The sequence below is a fragment of the Apodemus sylvaticus genome, chromosome 10 (assembly GCF_947179515.1).
Source record: "Apodemus sylvaticus chromosome 10, mApoSyl1.1, whole genome shotgun sequence".
In the NCBI taxonomy this organism is placed as follows: domain Eukaryota; kingdom Metazoa; phylum Chordata; class Mammalia; order Rodentia; family Muridae; genus Apodemus; species Apodemus sylvaticus.
The window spans coordinates 20,442,820-20,463,167 of NC_067481.1; the positions used below are offsets into that span (position 1 = coordinate 20,442,820).

General features: G+C 39.9%; 1 protein-coding gene across 3 annotated transcripts in view; it reads left to right on the forward strand.

Annotated features, from left to right (window-relative positions):
- The window catches only part of Gpatch8 (G-patch domain containing 8), a 69,594-nt gene that overhangs the window by 38,406 nt on the left and 10,840 nt on the right, over positions 1-20,348 (forward strand). For 2 of the 3 annotated variants that reach the window (XM_052196340.1, XM_052196342.1), the window contains 3 exons: positions 5,496-5,563; positions 6,163-6,249; positions 11,962-12,105. In XM_052196340.1, the coding sequence (XP_052052300.1) occupies positions 5,496-5,563; positions 6,163-6,249; positions 11,962-12,105 (299 nt within the window). Of the gene's footprint in view, positions 1-3,361; positions 3,407-5,495; positions 5,564-6,162; positions 6,250-11,961; positions 12,106-20,348 lie in introns of all 3 variants that reach the window. The other variant, XM_052196341.1, reaches the window with a different exon arrangement.

Below are 20,348 nucleotides of genomic sequence, written 5' to 3' on the forward strand. Positions count from 1 at the left end.
TGGGGAAGACAGTGTGTGAGACAACAGATCCTTTGGAATGACTAGCTAGCCTAAGCTACATAGTAGGCTCCATGAGAGAGCTTTTCTCAAAAAACAAGCTGAATAGCACTTAAGGAATAATACCGGAAGTTGTCCTGTGGCCTTCTTAAATATGTGCACTTGCACATAGCACAAGCACCCTGGCACTTAGGCATACAGGGAGTTTGAATCCTTGTGATGACTGTCTTAGCATTCAGCAGCCTTCTGTATAGAGATTTGTTTATAAAACTTGCTTTATTTGTTACCTCTTTTGATCTATATGACCTCTTGAAAATAGAGGTGATAGTCATCTACTTAAACTAACTGTTGTAAAAACAGTTGTAAAACACATTGTTTGGTGATTGTCTTCTTTTGGAGAAATGGAATTTTACAGCCCAGCCTTTTAGAGGGACAACCCTAAAAATCTGTACTAAGGAATTCATGAAAGTGTGTGCTGGGGTGGGCAGCTGTGAAAAGTACAAGGAAAGTGGTTTACATGAAGATTACTGGAAATCTTTCGGGGTTTTAAAGTAATCCTGCAATAATATGCACTTCTCATTGTAGTTACAGAACACGTAACACTGCCAGTGGTACGAGATAGAACTGCAAGAAGCCATTTGCTTGTCAAGATTTTTGTCAAGATACTATTATCAGCTATGTAGCTCCCCAAATATTGTCTACCATTCAGACTTTAGAATTGAAGTGAAGCATACAGACTGTTATTAAATCTTCCTAATTTCTTTATTTTGTATGACCTAATAATGTCACTCAGTGAATGCTGAGGTAATTCCTCAACTGTACGTAGTCACTTTATAAGCACACTTAGTTGTGGTTGTGGTGGTCATTGTTTTTGTTTTTGTTTTTGAGACCAGATCGTCCTCTCCCTCTCCAGCTCTGCCTGGCTTAGAACTCACTGTATATTTAGCTCCTGCTAGCCTCGGATTTGCTGTAGTTCTCACCCTGAGCCTCCCAAGTGCTGGTCATTCCCAGTGTTAGTTACCAGGCCTGGCTGTTTTTGAATTCTTTGATTAAAACATATCCACATTGCCCATAGGTGGTGGCACATGCCTTTAATCCCAGCACTTAGGAGGCAGAGGCAGGCGGATTTCTGAGTTCGAGGCCAGCCTGGTCTATAGAGTGAGTTCCAGGTCAGCCAGGGCTACACAGAGAAACCCTGTCTTGAAAAACAAAAACAAAACAAAACAAAAAGATAGCCACATAAGGGTGGCTGGGAAGGTGAGTCAGAAAGTGCTTGTGTTGCAAGCATGTAGGTCTAAATTTGGGTTCCTAGTTCATGTCTATAAACATGGAAATAGTAAGACAGGAGAATCTTTCAGACTTGGTGGCCTGCTAGCCAGTCTGAGAACTCTAGGTTCACTGAGAGAACTTGTCTCAAAAAATAAGCTGAAAAGATAAAGAAGACACCTGAGGTTGAACTCTAGTGTCTATATGCCAGTGTACACACATGCAAGGTACAATCACACTCACATATATATATGAGCACATATATACAATAAAAATAAAGGAAAATATAGATCATTAGACCTGGGGTAGCTTAGTGACAGCATTTGAGAGTTCATGGATTCTATTCTCACCACTGCCAAAACAAAAGAATAAGTAGATATATAAACAAATTCCAGTTTATTAGCAAAACATCATTTATTTTTGTTTAGAAAATAAGGTTATCTGACCGATACGCTCATTCAGTAGGTATGGGTCTGAAGAGGAGTGGATTCTCTCCTTCCTCTCTGTGGATCCCAGAACTCAAGTTGTCAGCTGGAAGAGCAGGTTCCTTACCTACTGAGCCAGTTTATTTGCCACAGGTCATATTCTTAAAGTTGGGTCCAGTGAAAGAAACAGCAAAAATCTTCTCAATAATTTAATAGAAATTAAATAAAAATGTCCACACTTTGAAAATAAGGAACTAGAAGTTGACTATTCAAGAGAATATACACTTTTGCTATTACTGCTTGCTGTAAAAAAAAAAAAATTGATCACCTGGCTGGAGAGATGGTGCAGTAGTTAAGAGCTCTGGCTGCTGTTCCAGGAGACCTGGGTTCAATTTCCAGCATGCACGTGATAGGTGGTTCACAGATGGCTGTAACTCCAGGATTGGGCACCTTTACACAGACATACATACTGGTAAAACATCAGTGCAAATAAAGAAAAAGAGGAGGAGGAGAAGGAGGGTGGTGGTGGTACATGCTTTTAATCCCAAAACTTGGGAGGCAGCGGCAGGTGGATTTCTATGAGTTCAAGGCCAGCCTGGTCTACAGAGTGAGTTCCAGGACAGACAAGACTACCCAGAAACCTGCCTTTAAAAGTAAACAAACAAAAATAAAAAGATGATTGTTACAAATTGTTTATTGGTTATTCTAAGTGGTATTCTTCATGATAGGATCATTGATTGGAAATAAGTAAGGGGATTTTTTTTTTTTTAAATCTGGTAGAACCTCTTCCTGTTTATATTCTTTGGAATCTGTTTCCCACTGTGGTATTCCCTTAACCTGTGTATTCTCCTTAATAGCTGAATAATATAATTTAATAATGTAACCTACTTAATGCAAGCAGTAATTTCATCTTCAGGTTGTTTTGTAATTTGGATATTTTCTGTGAGTTAACTCTTGAGAAATTATAAATGATGGTTCTTTTGAGGCTCCCCACCCCACCCCCAGAGTTATTTTTTCTGGAGTTGGTTTTGTTAAGTTGTGGAAGGATAGAGTTGGTGAGTCTATGAAGTCTAAAGAGCTCATCAAAGATATGAGCTGAGCCACTTAGTTTTACTCATTGTTAACAGAACTCAGTTCTACACTAAAGATCTAAAGTTGTTTTCTAGCCTTCTAGTTATTATTATAAAGTAGTCTTGAAACCCTGTCTCCTCAGGCTCCTTATATAGTTCTTTTCGTGAAGGAAAAAAAAAAAAACAATTAATAGGTCAATGTTTGGTTGATTCCATCTAATTTTTACCGTGATTTATTTAAGGAGTCCCATCTTCGACCCTGAATACTGATTTGCCAGAATGAATCTGTTAAATGAAAGATTGGAAGCCAGAGTTAGTTTTCTCCCTTTAACAGACTGCCATACCGACCCATCCCCCCACCCCTGGGTTATCATTGAAGAGGAGATTGTTCGTGTTCTCAAGTAGCAGTAGAGAAATCTCACACCCCATCTGACCAGAACAGAAACAGCCGCTGTAGCACACAATGTCCTTCCTCTGTCCTCACTGAAATCGGGGAGGGACAAAAGCCCAGTTGGTACTTTACCCCTGTCCTGTCTGCCTGCTAGAAGGCCTGTTTCCTACCCTGATGGTTTCTGCCTAACAAACCGTGTTTCTTTTTTACAGCATTATGATCCTGGACTTGTTGTGGTGATGGTAAACTTAGCAGTGGTAATTTTTATTTTCAGACTGAATTACTCCTTTTGTCATCAGTGCACCAATATGTTAGGCTTACTCTCTCTGTTGTAGCCTCATCCTCCTGCTTGGTCTTTTCATTTTCCTTTCCTTTCCTTATGCAACTTGTCTGATCCTTGTTCATTAAAGGGTAATGTTAAGAAGGGATATATATGTTCAAACTGCCAAAAAGAATCAGTTAAAATATTAAATTCTAATAGTCAAAACCTTGATTCCCCCACCCCCAGTGTAATGGGCACTAGCACTTGCTACTGCAATTTATCAATAAGTTAAACAAACTTTGACTGCCTTAGAAGGCAAAAGTACTAATGCAGAATTTATAAACAGGGGTTTACAAAGGTAAACAATTTGGTACAGAGCCACCAAAACTTTGTTGAATCTTTCAAAATAAATTCTGACCAATCAAAAAAGATTCTAAAATAAATTTCTTTGATGTTTCTTTTTAATTGTTTCATTGGACTATTTGCTTCTACCAGTAAATCCCTGACTGAGACGTTATGAAAGTGATATTGCACCTAGGAAGTCATTTTTATAACCTGTCTTTACCTTGGTCCTTTTGCTAGCGATTGCAGTCACTGCTCACTTATTATACCATTGGGCAGAGGGGGTGAGCGCTGCGCTTGCGCTTGGTCTGACTGGCAGTCTTGGGCGTATCTACTAGAAAACTGTGTTCTAAAAGGGCTTGTTTTCCTGGCATGCCATTTTGTTACTTTAAAAAAAAAAAGACTATGATGATAATTGCTCATTTACTACCTATTTATTGTTTAAAAACAATAATGGGATCTCATTGATAAGCAGTTAAACTTCTGAGTGTCAATAATGGAATATTCCTGACAAGTAGTTAAATTTACAGATTTATTTTTTCTGTATGATTTAAAGACCAAAAAAATGGTAATTCCATAAATATACAGTGACCAGACACACGTGTTGCTGGTAATTTTCATTTTATACTTCAGGATTCAAACAAACCAATTTTTAAAAATTATTTTTTTATTTATAATACCCAAGATTTAGCCTGATAAAACTCAGATTTTTTTGCCCAAAGGTATAATACCTATATCTCTGTGTGTGTGTGTGTGTGTGTGTGTGTGTGTGTGTGTTTGTGTGTGTGTGTGTAAAACAACAAAAACAAAACAAAAACAACTGTTTACACCAGTCTGAGTGAAATGATGAGAGAAGTAAACATTGTGTTTTTTCACTGAAGGTGAACACTGGGTAAGGTAAGTCCTTTTCCATTACATCACAATGAACAGCGCAAGTTGTGATGTAAAACAGCTGTGGTAGTAAAGTGCTTGTCTGCCCCATTTTGCTTTGTTTGGCTGGTTATGAGTGGATTAAATATATATTTACTTCTTAAAAATCTCCAGCATAGATCAATTAGTTGAAAGTCAATTTTCTTCGCAACTAGTCCTTTTCACAGCTTACCACTTAGCATCCGCAACCAGCTGTAGAGAGTAAAACCAGTCTTGTCCTTAACGACAAGTAGCTGTCATTTTTCATTTAAAATTTTCTTTTGATTGGAAAGTGTCTTTTAAAAAACAAAATTTAAATATATACTGATTTATAATTTTTTCTGTAGTTTGAAATGCATTTCTCTCCTGTTCCCCCCCCCCCCAAGCATTTAAGATATTCATCACCAGTTTAAGGGCTAGACAAGGTGATTTCAGGAACAAAGTTGTGATTGCATACAGGAGGATCAGGAGTTCAAGGTCATCCTCACCTGCTTAATGAGTTTGAGGCCAACCTGGACTACACGAGACCCTGTCTTATTAAAAAAAGGAACTTGTAAAGTTTTTCATTGTAAATTTCTCATTGACATTTCCCACTCACGTAGCTTTGCCTCAGTAACCTGGAATTCTCTCCAGCTAGGCCAGCCAGAGTGGGTTCTTGGGTTTAATCCAGGAAAGGAAGGATCGGATGGAAGCTGTGAGAATGGCTTTTGTTTGGTTCACTGTAGCTTTCTGGTCTCTGCACTTCAGGCAAGATCTAACCACCCAGACCTAATGTTTAAGTGAACTATTAGCCTAGTTTTATGTCTCAACTTAATCCTGTGTTCCTTTTACAGGGAGAACAGACCCTATTCCAATTGTTGTCAAGTATGATGTCATGGGCATGGGTCGAATGGAAATGGAGGTAAATGGATCTCCTTAAGTCATTAATTTTATGGAAATATAAAATTGGCATTAACTTCCAACTTGAATGTCAGTGTAAGTGTATACTTACCAGATTAAGCATAATTGAACATTTTTTTGATCAATTAAAAGTATATTTGATGTTTTCATTTTGTGCTGTCTTTGAAGCACTGAGGATGTAAATAGTGCCCTGTAGAAGTTCTCTGGTGTTAGACAGAAAGATCAAGTGAGGCCCTGGCACTCATTTAGGGGACAGTGTTTCTCTGTGCTTAAAGCACTGCTGAGGTAGATGCTCTGCCAGTGCGGGCTTACCTGCATCCCTTTATTTTATTGTCTGAAATACTGTCTTCATTTCCTTCTAATTCCTTGGAAGTAAATGCTGAACTGAACTCTTGCAGTCAGCCGGTGGGTGTATGGGCGTGCATAGGTAGGAAAGATATGAAGGAACTTTGCTTCTGTTTTCTGTAGCATGGCAGAAAAGCAAGAACTAGCTGAGGAAAGTTTTGTGCTATCAAGCATTATGCTTGTGCAGATGACATTTTTATAGCTAGTCCTAGGGTACTTTAGGAAATAAGAATAAATTTATCTATTTTTGTGAAGCTGGATTATGCCGAAGATGCTACCGAACGGCGTCGTGTCCTAGAAGTAGAAAAAGAAGACACGGAAGAGCTGAGGCAGAAGTACAAGGTAACAAACAGTCCCTGCTGTTTGAGAGTGTTCAGGTAGAAGAGAAAGGAAACTCACTTTTGGTGAAGAGTCTCCTTTACTGACAGCATTTGTTCACACTTAACAGTGATTTGGGATAATCTTTTTATTGTCTCAGTAAAAACTGAAATACCTATTCCATATGTGTGTTGGGAAAATTGCATTAGTGTTTGAAAGTTATTAGTCCTGGGTAGTATACAGGAAGTCAGGCAGGAGCAGTGAAAAAATGGTGGAGTCCTTGGAGGCTTTCCTTTTTTTTTTTTTTTTTTATTCGAGACAGGGTTTCTCTGTGTAGCCCTGGCTGTCCTGGAACTTACTCTGTAGACCAGGCTGGCCTCAAACCCAGAAATCCGCCTGCCTCTGCCTCCCATAGTGCTGAGATGCGCCACCACTGCCCAGCAGGCTTTCCTTTTTAAAAAAGAAAGTGGATGATTTTTGGGAGGGGGAGAGGTGCATTAATTTTATGTGTAATGCCACAGTATGTATAGAAGTCAGAGAACAACTTCCACCCAGAGAGCAAACTCGGATCCTCTGGCTTGGTAGCAGGCAGCCTTCCCTGCTCTGCAGTCTCCCCAGGCCTGAGCAAAAATGTTTCTTTCATTGTAACAAACGAAGAATTTTCTTGTTCATTGTCAATTGCACTCAGCCCTAAAGCAGATGTTTGTCTCTCTGTCTCTCACTCCCCACACCCCCCATGTGGGTATCACAGTGAATTACTTTTCTCTTTAATGGGGTGGGTATGGAGGTGGTGCTTGCCACTGTTTATGTAAGGAAGATAAAGGACAACTTTGGAGAGTCAGTTCTTACCACACGAGACACGTGTGTATGGATATTTTACCTACAAATATGTATGTGCCACATGTGTACCTGGTGTTTTCAAAGTCTAGAAGTGGACTTCAAATCCCTTGGAACTTATATTACAAATTGGGAACCAAACCTAGACTCACTGCAAGAGTGACCAGTGCTTTTAAATACTGAGCCATCTCTCTAGTCCAGAATAGTTTCCTTTTTAAAGGACTATTCATAATAAACTGCAGCTTAGAACATGTAAGTTAAGCATTCAGAAATAAAATGGGCAAATTAGAAGATAAGAAATAGATCTCATAGCTGAGCAGTGGTGGCGCACACCTTTAGTCCCAGCACTTGGGAGACAGATGTAAGCAGATTTTTGAGTTCGAGGCCCAACCTGGTCTACAGAGTGAGTTCCAGGACAGCCAGGGCTACACAAAGAAACCCTGTCTTGAAAAACAAACAAAAAGGAAGGAAAAAAGAAAGAAATAGATCTCATTAAGATTATCCTATAGAACGAGGTCGAAGATGGCTCAGAGGTTAAGAGTCTGCTCTTTCAGAAGTCCTGAATTCAATTCCCAGAAACCATATGGTGGCTCACAACTATCTATAATGAGACCTGGTGCCCTCTTGCCAGGAGGCTGTATACATAATAAATAAATCTTAAAAAGAAAATAAAGATTATCCTAAAAAGCAGTTTTTTGGTTGTGATACTTAAGGTAAAAATTGAAAAAACAGAAGGGATTTGTTTTAAAACTATAAAAGTAAAATAAAAATACATTCTACTGTGTAAAGGAGAAGTCGAGTTGTAGCCTGCCTACTCAGTCAAACATCTGTTAAAGGTCCTTCAGAATCCCAGGACTTGAAAGTGCCTATAAATTTAGCCCAGGATCTAAACTTCCCTCAGAAGTATGGAATAGAAAAAGGGGTGATGTACTAGTTGGAGAACATAAGAATCTTTTGTCAATCTTTAAAACCAAAGATCTATTATTTCCTTTCATTGTTAAGATAGATAACAATAGAGTAAAAGTAAGATAATTATCATTTTACCGATTAAAAAAACAACCAAGACTGAAGTGATAGCACACATGAGGACTCCTGAAATCCAGGGTATTCAGGCATGGAGGTACATGCCTGTCTTCCTGGCATTAAAGAGGCAGAGAAGGTTCTAGACAATTTGTCACACACTTGTAATCCCAAGCACTTAGGGAGAGGAGGCATGAGAACTGCTGAAAATTTGAGAACAACAACTAGGATCACACAGTAAGACTGACTCGAAAAAGAAGAAAAACAAAAAGCAACACTTAGCAGATACCCCGTGTATAAAGCCCTTAGTACAGAAACCTGACAGCCTGAGCTCATGTCACACATCCCAGAGGATCAGCACACGCCTGTGATCCCAGTGCTCCTGTGGATAAGCAGGAGGCAGTGACAGGATGATTCCTGGGAGCTAGGGACCATCTAGCATGTCCATACAGTGATGAGAGACCTTGGCACCGTGTAGGAGGTGAGGATGGACACCCCGGGTTGTTCTCTGACCTCATTGCACTCACATACTTCAACACGCTTCATATATATTGAGCATATACAACAAAACACTTTTAATTTTTTTTTTAATGTCTAGAGAAATGGCTCAGCGGTTAAGCGCACTGGCTGCTATTCCAGAGGTCCCGAGTTCAATCCCCAGCACCCACATAGCAGCTCACAACCATCTGTGACTCCAGCCCTAGGGGTCTGTGCTATTTAGCCTCCGCAGGAACTTCATGCATGTGGACCTTGACACACTCAGCAAGCACTCATACATATGAAATAAAAACATGGAAGATGCTTGTTGCTATTTGGAGACTCTAATGATATCTAGGCCTATCTTTTTTTTTCCCCCCTTTTTTGGTAGTGGTGGCGGGGGTGCTTCAAGTCACGGTTTCTCTGCATAGCCTTGGCTGTCCTGGAACTCAACTTTATAGTCCTGACTGCCCTCAAACTCAGAGAGTGGCCTGGCCCTGCCTCCTAAGGGCTTAGATTAAAGATGTGTGCCACTAGCTGGTTTTTGAGGTTTTTTTTTTTTTTTTTTTTTTTGGTTTTGGTTTGTATTTTTTGGGGGGGTGGGGTGGGTTGTTTGTGGGGTTTTTTTTTTTTTTTTTTTTTTTTTTTGGATTTGGTTTTTTCAAGACAGGGTTTCTCTATATAGCCCTGGCTGTCCTGGAGCTCACTCTGTAGACGAGGCTGGCCTCGAACTCAGAAATCCACCTGCCTCTGCCTCCCAGAGTGCTGGGATTGCAGGTGTGCACCACTGCCGCCCAGCTGTGTGTCCTATGGGTGGGAGCCTAATAAACTATTGTCATAAATGTTAACACCACAGCTTAGCATGCCTTAGCATCTACTTTGCTACAGAAGGACTAGTAGAAAAAAATTAGCATCTTCAGGCTAATTGCCCTCTTTCAGTGTATCAGTGTATTGCCCAAAAAAAAAAAAAAAAAAAAAAAAAAATTCTCTAAGCAGAACAGGTGGCAAAAGAACAGATCCCCACCCCTGGGGTCAAGGGTTAAAGTCTTAAGCATTGTAGGCAAGACTTTTACCCCTGAGCTGCATACTCAGCTCTTGCTGTGCACAAAAAGGTAATTGATTTAGCAAAAATTGAATCCATGCCATTGTTTTTTCCTATGAGTTTAATACAAACAGGAAGGCTGAGCATGGTGTCACACATTTTAATCCCAGCATTCCAGAGGTCGTTGTTTCTCTCTGAGTTTGAGAAAACGTGATCTACAAAGAGTTCCAGGGCATCCAAGGGTGAATTCTATGAGTTCCAGGCAACACAGAGAAACCCTGTTTCAAAACAAAATAATAGAAAAAATAGAAACAGAAGAATTTTAAAAGTTAGGAAACATGAGCTGTAGAATAAAACCATTTCTATCTTGAAACTTTGTAGCCAGACTTTTGGCTACTTTGTGGGTTTTTTTTTTTCTTCCACCCTTTCAACCCCCAACAGTAGATAGGAAAGAGAAAAGGAGAGACAGAAAAAGGGGGTGTTTAAAAACCTTTCGGGACATTGAGTTCCTTGGGACAGATTTGATCTTTGCAGTCAGGATATCTAATTTTTTTTTTTTTTTTTTTTGATTTGGTTTTTTTCAAGACAGGGCTTCTCTGTATAGCCCTGTCTGTCCTGGAATTCACTCTGTAGACCAGGCTGTCCTAGAACTCAGAAATCTGCCTGCCTCTGCCTCCCAGAGAGCTGGGATTACAGACGTGCACCACCACCACCTGGCTATCTAATTTTTATTTTTTCCTCTTTGCACACAACTACTTAGCAAACCACAGCCAGCAGCATCTAACCAACAGCGCACTCGGCTTCTTGGGGCTCAAGGATTTATATGCCCTCTGCAGAGTCCCCAGAATCCCACACAGCACAGTCACAGAGACTATCATTAGGGTGGAAGCAAGTCATCCTCAGCTGCTGGAAGCAGCCCCACACCCCACACCTGGGGTGAAAATGACAACACAGAAACCCTGTCTCAAAAACCAAAAAAAGAAAAGGAAAGAAAGAAAAAAACCAAAATTTTCACTACAAAACAAATTTTACAAGAAAAAGAAAGAGAAAAGGTAGGCCTAGAATTTTTCTTCAATTGGAGGGAGGTGGGTAAAATCAAAATTGGCATGATAGTGTACATCTTTTATCCCCGTACTCTGGAAGCTGGTGGATCTCTGTGAATTCAAGGCAAGCCTGTTCTGCACAGTCCAGAACAGCCAAAGACATATCTCTGTGTCTTTGTTTTTTGAGACAACGGGGCTGGAGAGTTAGCTCAGAGGTTAAGAGCACTGACTGCTCTTCCAGATGTCTATGTTCAATTCCCTGCAACCACATGGTGGCTCATGACTATCTCCAATGGGATCTGATGCCCTCTTCTAACATGTCGTTGTACATGCAGGCAGAATGCTGTATATATAATAAATAAATAAGTCTTTTTAAAAATAACAGCAACAACAAAATCAGTAACAAAATAAACAGCTGATTGTCAGCTTGAGTTTGAAGCCAGTAAATTGCAGACTGGCCTGGATTATGGTGGGGTTGTGGATGTTGTACTAGGAAAACCCAAGGACTTCCAAGCTGAGTACTTTTGTATCTAGACACACCCTTCTAAAAGCTACACCAGGATCAAAGATCTTGAAAGCCTAAAGACAGTTCCAGTGTACTTACATATAATAATAAATAAATCTTTAATAAAAAAAAAAAAAACTAAAAAAAAACCGGAGGTATAATGGGGCTGGAGAGATGGCTTAACAGTAAAAGGCACCCACTCTTCTCCAAGAGGACCTGGATTCAGTTCCCAAGACCTGCATGGCAGCTCACAACTGCCTATAACTCCATTCCATGGGGCGTAAACACCTTCTCTTGGCTTCTGTGGGCCTCAACACATATGTATTATATAGACTTAAATGCAAACAAGCACTCAAAATAACAGTATCTTTTAAAGATGAAGAAAATAGAGGGACATGATGACACAGATATTTGCTTTATCACCTTGTCTAATTCAGTAATCTCTATATACTAGGGATAGCTTTGAACTCAAAAGCACTCTTGTCAGCCTGGAGTGTCTTGAACAAGTAACAACACTGTGCCTAATTAAATTGTGTCTTATATTCTGGTCAGGGTCAAAATAGGGAATGCTATAGAATCTTGTCTACAGTATTGCCAAAAGGGAAGTAAAGTTCCACTGTCTAGAACACTTGTTAGTGCATACACATTGTCACCTACAAATTCCCCTTACGATTTATCAGGCATTTACTGGCACCTTTGAATTTTATGGAAATGTTTTTTTCTCTGTGCTTGGGTAGCAGCTATCTAAATTCTACTGAGTTGTTTTGTTTTTATTTTGTTTTGTTTTGTTTTTATTTTGTGGTTCTTAACAGGATTATGTTGACAAAGAAAAGGCAATTGCAAAAGCCCTAGAAGATCTCAGAGCCAACTTTTACTGTGAACTTTGTGATAAACAGTATCAGAAACATCAGGAATTTGACAACCATATCAACTCTTACGATCACGCACACAAGCAGGTAAGGAATAATTATTTGGTACCAAGGAAAAAGACGCTTCATTGATAACAATCATAGATGTTTATGAGTGTGCCTGACTTCTTCCATCAGCCAGTCTTTAGTTTTGTTCCTGATACTCTTGATTTGTTTTCCATGGGCGCTGTCCTAACATAGATAACTTCCCTGCTACTCCATCATCATTTTAAGTAGCATGATGAGTTGTGAATTTCTTAAACCTGAAGTAATGCTTGTAGCTTTTAAGTAGTTTCTAATTTTTTTTCAATTTGGCGATTGATCTGGGAAAGCTTAATGTCAGTTTCTCCCTTCCTCAACATGTTAAATTTTTGAAGAGTTCGTTATTCTAGACTTTGTTCTTCTGAACTTCTGCATAGTTCCAATTCAAGTTTTAGTGGCTACTTCCTATCAGTAAGTCTTTTTGTTACTCCTTATGCCTTGAAAAGTAACTAAATCCTGAAGAAAAATAAAATTAGACACACTGTATCTTAACGACAAGGCACTTTGTCTTACTAAGTCTCTGCCTGAAGTAAATGTGAAACACCTTGACCAACTTAGAGAGGGAAGGTTTTATGTCCTAGATAACAGTTCATCACTGCTGGAAGTAAGGGCAGGAACTGAGAAGCAGGAGTTTATGCAGAGGCTTCAGAGGAGTGTTGCTTATTGGCTTGTTCCCCATGGATTGCCTGGCTTGCTTTTTTATAGTACCCAGGACCAAACTCTTAGGCTCTTGATAGTCTTTTCAGTTAAATTGCTTTCAAACAAACAAGTACAGTCTTTAAATGCCCCAGAAGTCGCCATGTAGACCAAGCTGGTCTTCAGCTTCTGGTGGCTCTCCACAGATAGCCAGCCAGTGTCAGGATTTCAGGGTTATGCCACCATACCAAACAAGATGGCTGGGCTAGCCCCCCAGCCTCCAAGTTGCTTTTTAAGAGGAAAGAATTTCTTTCAAAGCATAATATTTAAGAAAGTACAAAAGTAATAAAATTCATATTGATCTTAATACTTCAGTGATACAGTTCTCAAGTGTAATAGAAGTTGTTGCAGCTTGATTTTTTATTTTATTTATTTATTTATTTATTTATTCATTTATTTATTGCCATTCTCATTTGTTTTCCTGTATATGTTGACTGATTTGTTTCACTACTCGATTACAGTAGCTTCCAGCCTGGAAAGAACCCGTTCCCCAGGGGCTCTTCAGAGCTTTTGTCTGGGTACACTTCAGCTTACTTTAACAAAACAGTAGTGTTACTGAGGTCAGGTGGGTGGGGTCCAAAGATACTGTTCAATATTCTACAGTATACAACAAGTACCTCAAAATAAAGAATTACCTGGCCTAGAATTACAATCTCTGGTACTGAGGTTAACTATTGAAAACCATGAATAGATGATGTTAATTGTTTCATGTTTGTTTAGCAAAGGTCATTTTTACATCTCTGATTATATCACAAACATTTATAAAGAACTTATCTAGATCCAAAATGTTTACTTAAACTGTTTTAGGTAATCAAAATAAAAATATAAAATTAAGAATTCAGAGATCCAAGGAGATGATTCAGATGGTAAAGTACTTGCTGTACGGGTGTGAGGACTGGATCAGATCTCTTAGATGGGTGTGATAGCTTATGTGGGATCCCAGGAGCAAGTTGACTATCCAGACTAGCCAAAATGGTAAGAGCTGAGTGAGAGACCCTGCCTCAGTCTATAAGGGGAAGGTGCTTAACGAAAGCACCCTCCATCCACTCTGAGCCCCACAGACATAGAAGCCGTAGACACAGAACTCTCCTCCCCAGTTTTTCCTGGTGCTTGGTACTTTACAAAGTGCTTGTGGTACAAGTGTGATTCTGTAAATTCTGATCCCTAGCACCCATGCACAGAGCAGGCTGCAGCCTGCACCTATAATTTCTGTGCTGGAGAGAGAGGTAGAGACATGGATATCACAGAGACTCTACCCAGCCTAACTAATTACCAGGGTCAGTGAGAGATCATGTCTCAAGAAACAAGGTGGAAGGTGATAAAGACAACTGACAGCCAACCTATAGTTTCCATATGCACAAGCACAAACATGCGCGCGCGCACACGTACAATAGATAAAATCATGAATTTCTTACAGAGAACTCAAAAATACTGTCCAGTAATACAGAATATGTTTAAGAGCCATGACTTGAAAGATCTTTAGCTGTATCATTCACAAATGCATGCTAGTTCATTCCTTCACCTGAATCACAAGTACACTTTATTTATTAGAAGACTTAGGTGTCGTGGCATGATCCTGAGTCTCCGTTTTTAGTAGGTGAAGGCAGGAGGATTTGTAATGTAAAGCCAGCCGGGGCTATATAGGAAAAAGTTTCTGTCTCTAAATACAGAGCAAAACAAAAAAACACAAAAAAACAGTTGTAGTATGTATGACTTTGGATTTTTTGTTTTGTTTTTGCTGAAAAGTAGACTATATCATCTTTCTTCAAATTCTTGTCTTTCTACAAATTGTAGAATCTCAGGACAGCATGTATATCAACAAAAGAGTCTTCAATGGCGTTTATAATTCCAGCTCTTGTCTCCACTCTTTCATTCCTTCCTTTTGTCTTTTCTCTTTACAAGAGAGGGCATTCGCTCTTGTTCCTCTCTTGGTCTCTTACTTTCTTTCTCCTCCTCTGTCCCCTCGCCCCTCCCCTATTCCCTCCCTCCCCACGTGCTCATGGTTGGCCTCCACTACCCTCTTGACTCCCCTCCCCATGCCCTGAATAAATTCTATTTAATAATAATAATAATAATAATAATAATAGAATTGGAAGAAGAGCGGGCATTCGCCGTAAACCGTGCTGGCCTCTAGAATCCTCGCCCACTTCTGTCACCTTGCCTGGCCTCTATTCAAAATTGTAAGGAACTCTGAGTTGACTTTACTACAGCACAACTAGATAGTACCTCATAGGAGATAGGATCACATATTTTATCCTCTTCTGTGGACATGAACTTACATCTGGGCCTGCCATTTTTCAAATTGGTGCTCTAAAATCACAAAGGCACCTTCTGCTGCCTTCAAGCAAGACACAGGATTGTTATGACTCTGAGGTCGAAGGTGAGTACTTTACTCCATGGTAGTCCTAGCTTGCATCTTCCATCAGATTTTCACCATTAAAACTTCAGAGAACAGTTTTGTTACTGGTAAACTAATGTAGGTAGGTCCTAGGAAATACTGTTACCTTTCTTTTTTTTTTTTTTTTTTCTTTTCTTTTTTCTTTTTTGTTTTGTTTTGTTTCGAGACAGGGTTTCTCTGTGTAGCCCTGGCTGTCCTGGAATTCACTCTGTAGACCAGGCTGGCCTTGAACTCAGAAATCCCCCTGCTTCTGCCTCCCAAGTGCTGGGATTACAGGCGTGCACCACCACCACCCAGCTTACTGTTACCTTTCTTAAGGTCCAGTTTCTAAAACAGCAGCAGCATGGTTCTTCTCATTTGTGGTCTTTTTTAGAGAAGAAGAAAGGAGGCTTTTTAAAAAAATATATCACTTTTTTTTTTTTGAAGATTTATTTATTTATTATATGTAAGTACACTGTGGCTGTCTTCAGACACTCCAGAAGAGGGCATCAGATCTCTTTACAGGTGGTTGTGAGCCACCATGTGGTTGCTGGGATTTGAACTCAGGACCTTCGGAGGAGCAGTCAATACTCTTAACCTTAAAATCCTAATTTAAATGCCTCTATTTGCTTTTCTCAAATCTTCTAAGATTTTTATGTAGTCATTAATACAAAATAATTGATACTTGGCTTAAACTTTTTAAGTGTAAAAGTATAGGCACTGTGATTCTAATTCCTGTACTCTGTTTTATTACCTTTGAAATCTCCAGTGATGAAGCCAGCTGTGCTTAAAGAAATAACGCACATATGATTACTTACTAAGTTCTGACATGCCTGAGTGCTCAATAAAACATTGATTGTGTCCTAGCCATTTTGGCATAGTTGTAAGTTACTATGAAGCTTAAGGTCTACCCATTCCCACTTCCATGGCCTTTTAATTATCTTACATAACTTTAAAAAAAAAATGTTTGTCTGCCGATAGATGTAAAAGCCTCAAATTCAGACTGCAAGGAATCTTTTTCCCAGAGTGAATCTGAGGCATCGTTTACTAGTAAATATTGGGGCTTGAGGGTTAGTTCAAAGTGAATGTTTGTGTTCAAAGCCTGGTTTGCTCTTCCGGACTGCAAAAAAATAAGACAAAAGTATAGCACTTTGCTGTCACACTTCTATCTGTGACACCTATTTGTGTCACAGCTCACCTCAACAAATCCATTTGGCTTTGTCTTTATGATGTTGGTTTTTCCATTTAATTTTAATTGGTTCCCACCTTAAAAAAAATCTGAGTCATATACAGTGACATTCACTTGTAGTTACTGAGGCAGAAACTCGGAGCTAGCTTCTGCAGCGTGTGCGGCAGGCTAGTGTCTCCTGCGTTTCTGTGTGATTTACTGATTTTGGTTTGTTTTCTTATTGCTGCTGTTTAATTAGACAGTTGTGGTAATGTAGTTGAACTTCTGATCCCTCTGCTGGGATTACAGATATGAACCCACCATGCTTTGAGACCCATCTCTAAAACAAAACACCTAAAACTTCTCAGTAAGTCACCTTTGACTCATCGTGGACTGTCTGATGACATTGGGACTATACTCCAACAAGCCAGTTGCTGTCTCTCACTCATTCTCTGAACAAACAGTTGCATGCTCCACATCATCCTTTACAATCTCTGAGTCATTAGTTCCTTGCCAGATTCCTTTACACACTTGAGTTGTCACTTAGACCTATTCGATGTTCCTCCCCACGTTCTGACTGACACTGGGCACACTGAGGCTATCTCCGACCCTCCAGTGTTGGCTTACTTCCTTGCAGTCTCAGTGTGTGATCATCTGCTCTGACTGCTATAATTTGACATTCTAAATCAGCTTCCAGTATTTCCTATTATTTTTTCCTCTCAGAGGAAAGAATGCTTTCAGCATTCCTCTTTTTTATAAAATGACTTGAGTATCAAAACTTCTGCACTTTTTACATGTTCTGAAAACACCTAATTAATCCTAAGGCTGAATTAATAATAGAAATATCTGTTTCATCTGTGAATAGTAGTAGTTTTCTGAACTTTGAAACAGCATGCACAGCCAGTAGTGATTTCACTGATTGAATTACACAGAATAGAGGCTACTAATGCATGGTTTCCCTAACACTGTCTACTGTCTGGCTGGGTCTTGAACAGTGATACCTACTCATAGTTGGTTGTTTTCATACTTAGTATTGCCAGAGAGCTGAAGTGTTTGGGATTCTCTCCGCACTCAAAAAGTAATTGGCCTCTGAATTATGTTCTGAGAAATAGTGAGTTTGCAGTGGCCACTTTGTTCTTGAAGCTTCATTGTTTGCTGACTTTATTGTTTTGTTTTTGTTTTTTGTTAGTTTGTTTAACTCCAATTTGTTTTTCTCATTCAGTTCTCTATGGAGAGAGAGAGAGAGAGAGAGAGAGAGAGAGTGTGTGTGTGTGTGTGTGTGTGTATCACGAGGGATCAGAACAGTCATATAACCAGTTGGATGAGGGAAGATAATCCTAAGGCTGAATTTAAATGAAAATAGCAAACTATCTAGATCATATACCTGTGTACATATTCCATATCTGTGTTTTGTTTATATTGTTTGTCCTTAGAAAACCATTAAATAGGGTGGTGGTGGCGCATGCCTGTAATCCCAGCACTCTGGGAGGCAGAGGCAGGCGGATGTCTGAGTTCGAGGCCAGCCTGGTCTACAGAGTGAGTTCCAGGACAGCCAGGGCTACACAGAGAAACCCTGTCTCGAAAACACCAAATCCAAAAAAAAAAAAAAAAAATCTCTGATTCCTAAAGCTTCATAAATATTGACTTAACACAGTTCCCCTCTCAAGTTGTTAAGCTATTGAAACAGAAGTGTGAAGGGAAGAATGCATCTTGGAGCCTTTGTCCATCCGTGCAGAGGGAGCTGTGCTGGGTGCCATTTTCTTTGAGACTGCTTTACTTAATAGTGAATGGAGTCATTTGGTCAGTCTCTAAAGCTTGAGCATGTTTTGATCTTCTCACCTACTAAGTAGATTACTTGCCCAGTAATTGCAACCTAATTAACTTTGGAAAAGTGTCTACTTAGGAAAGCTATCTGTTTTAACAGAAAGTTGATGACAAACCTCTCAGGAACTAGTATTGTAGGTAAACTGTATACTCTCTTATTATGTATTTCTAATCGTTTTTCATCTTAGCACACAACCCCAATTTAAATAGAAACCAGACTACCGTGTTCATGTTGTACTGTTTCGACTTGTTTTTCTTTATAAATTTAAATTCATCTCAGTCATACACTATGATAGTAATTCTAAGATGTGTGCGTTCTGTTCTGAGAGGTTAAAACAACCCAACTAAAAACGTAAGTGTCAGTGCTGTGAGGAGAGCATTGAACCAGGTGCTGGTGCAGACCTACCAAGTCCAACCCTGCGAAACGAAGGCCAGGGTTCAAGGCCAGGCTAAGCTACCGTGGATCTGTGTAGAGTGCTTCTGGCCTGTGTAGGTCCTGGGTCAAGTCTCCATTGGGTGGAGGATGTAAAGGTGCTGTTCTCTTGGAGCTGGGAAGCCACTGCTCTTGCTTGTCCAGTTAAACTAACGCTCTGCATTTTTTTCCCTGTCACCACTGAGTAATATCCTGATGGGCTTTTCCACAAACATCAATCCCTGAAGCTTGAATTGTATGCACTGGCCAAATAATTGAGGGGTTGCTTCAGTTTGGCAGAAGGTGGTCACTGTTATATATATATAACACTGTGTTATAGGAAAGGGAGACATAAAACAGTAGGGAGAAGAGGCCTAGAGTTTTGGTATATAGGATTGTTGACATGAGAGGAAAAGGAGTGTTTACAGGTCGAAGAAGGTCAGAGCATAGATATCCAGAAAGATAAAGCGTAAGAACCACCCCTACGTTTTCTTTCTGGCTGTGCTCAACACAAAATGCATAAAAAGTATCTATTATCTGTCTTCATTCAGTTCACTGATTTCAAAAAGAAAAGCAACCAGGCGGTCTGTGCTCTATAGACTAGTCTCAAACTTGGACCTTCCTCTGCCTGCCCCAAGTACTGACGGTGTGTCTCACCATTACCAGGACAGGAATTTTTTATTTAAAAAGAGACTTCCTTTAAATGGTAGTTAACGTTAGTATGTGATTTTTTTTAATTTATTTTCAAGTTTTTTTTTAATACAATAAAGTTTATTTTAAAAATAGTAACTGGGTGATGGTGCACGCCTTTAATCCCAGCACAAGGGAGGCAGAGGCAGGCGGATCTCTTGGTTTGAGGCCAGCCTGATCTACAGTGAGTTCTAGGACAGCCAGGGCTACATAGTGAAACTATGGATGTTTTGGAAAAAAAAAAAAGAAAGAAAAGCAGTTGAGCAGTTGTGCCCTGCTAGGTGCTTTGCTGTGACTGACAATAACTTGAGAGCCAACAAGTGGAAAGAGGGCTACGGATGGTTTAGTTGTGCAGCACTTGCCATGAGTACGGAAGGCTAGGCTGAAATAATGAAGGAAAGGGGGTTAGTTTGGCAAGTAATCTCATAAACCTATTAATATCTCATTCTAATTTTACAGTGAGGACAGCTGAGGCTGTGAGGTGCAGACTTGGGTGACTGGTGATGAGTGGCTTGACCTAGGTCTTTCTGACTGAAGTTTTGCACTTGCACCTTTCTGAAAGACAGGAGCAGCTGTATTGAGAACAGAATCTGACAGTCATAGATGAGAAAGGTGCTGACAGTGGAGACGGCTATTCTGGGTTCTTAGGAGGGGCAGGGGCAGGGATGGCAGAGTTTTGGTGAAGGGAATTCTTTGACCTCAAGTGGGAAAGAAATTTGGAGTCAGATAAGGAAAATAGAATCTTAACCTGTGTCTTGGGGCCCATGAGATGGCTCAGTAGATGTGGAAGGGTCAGCCGCTCACTCAACTCTATGACACAAGCCATTCTCAGGGACCTCATGGCGGGTGGGGGTGGGGGACAGTGCCAAGTCCTGCCAAAGCTTATACACACAAAGGCACAATAAATAAATGCATAAATAAATGATCCTCTTTTTTATCTATTTGGTTTTTTCAAGACAGGGTTTCTCTGTGTAGCCCTGGCTGTCCTGGAACTCACTCTGTAGACCAGGCTGGCCTCGAACTCAGAAATCCGCCTGCCTCTGCCTCTCAGAGTGCTGGGAATACAGGCGTGCGCCACCACC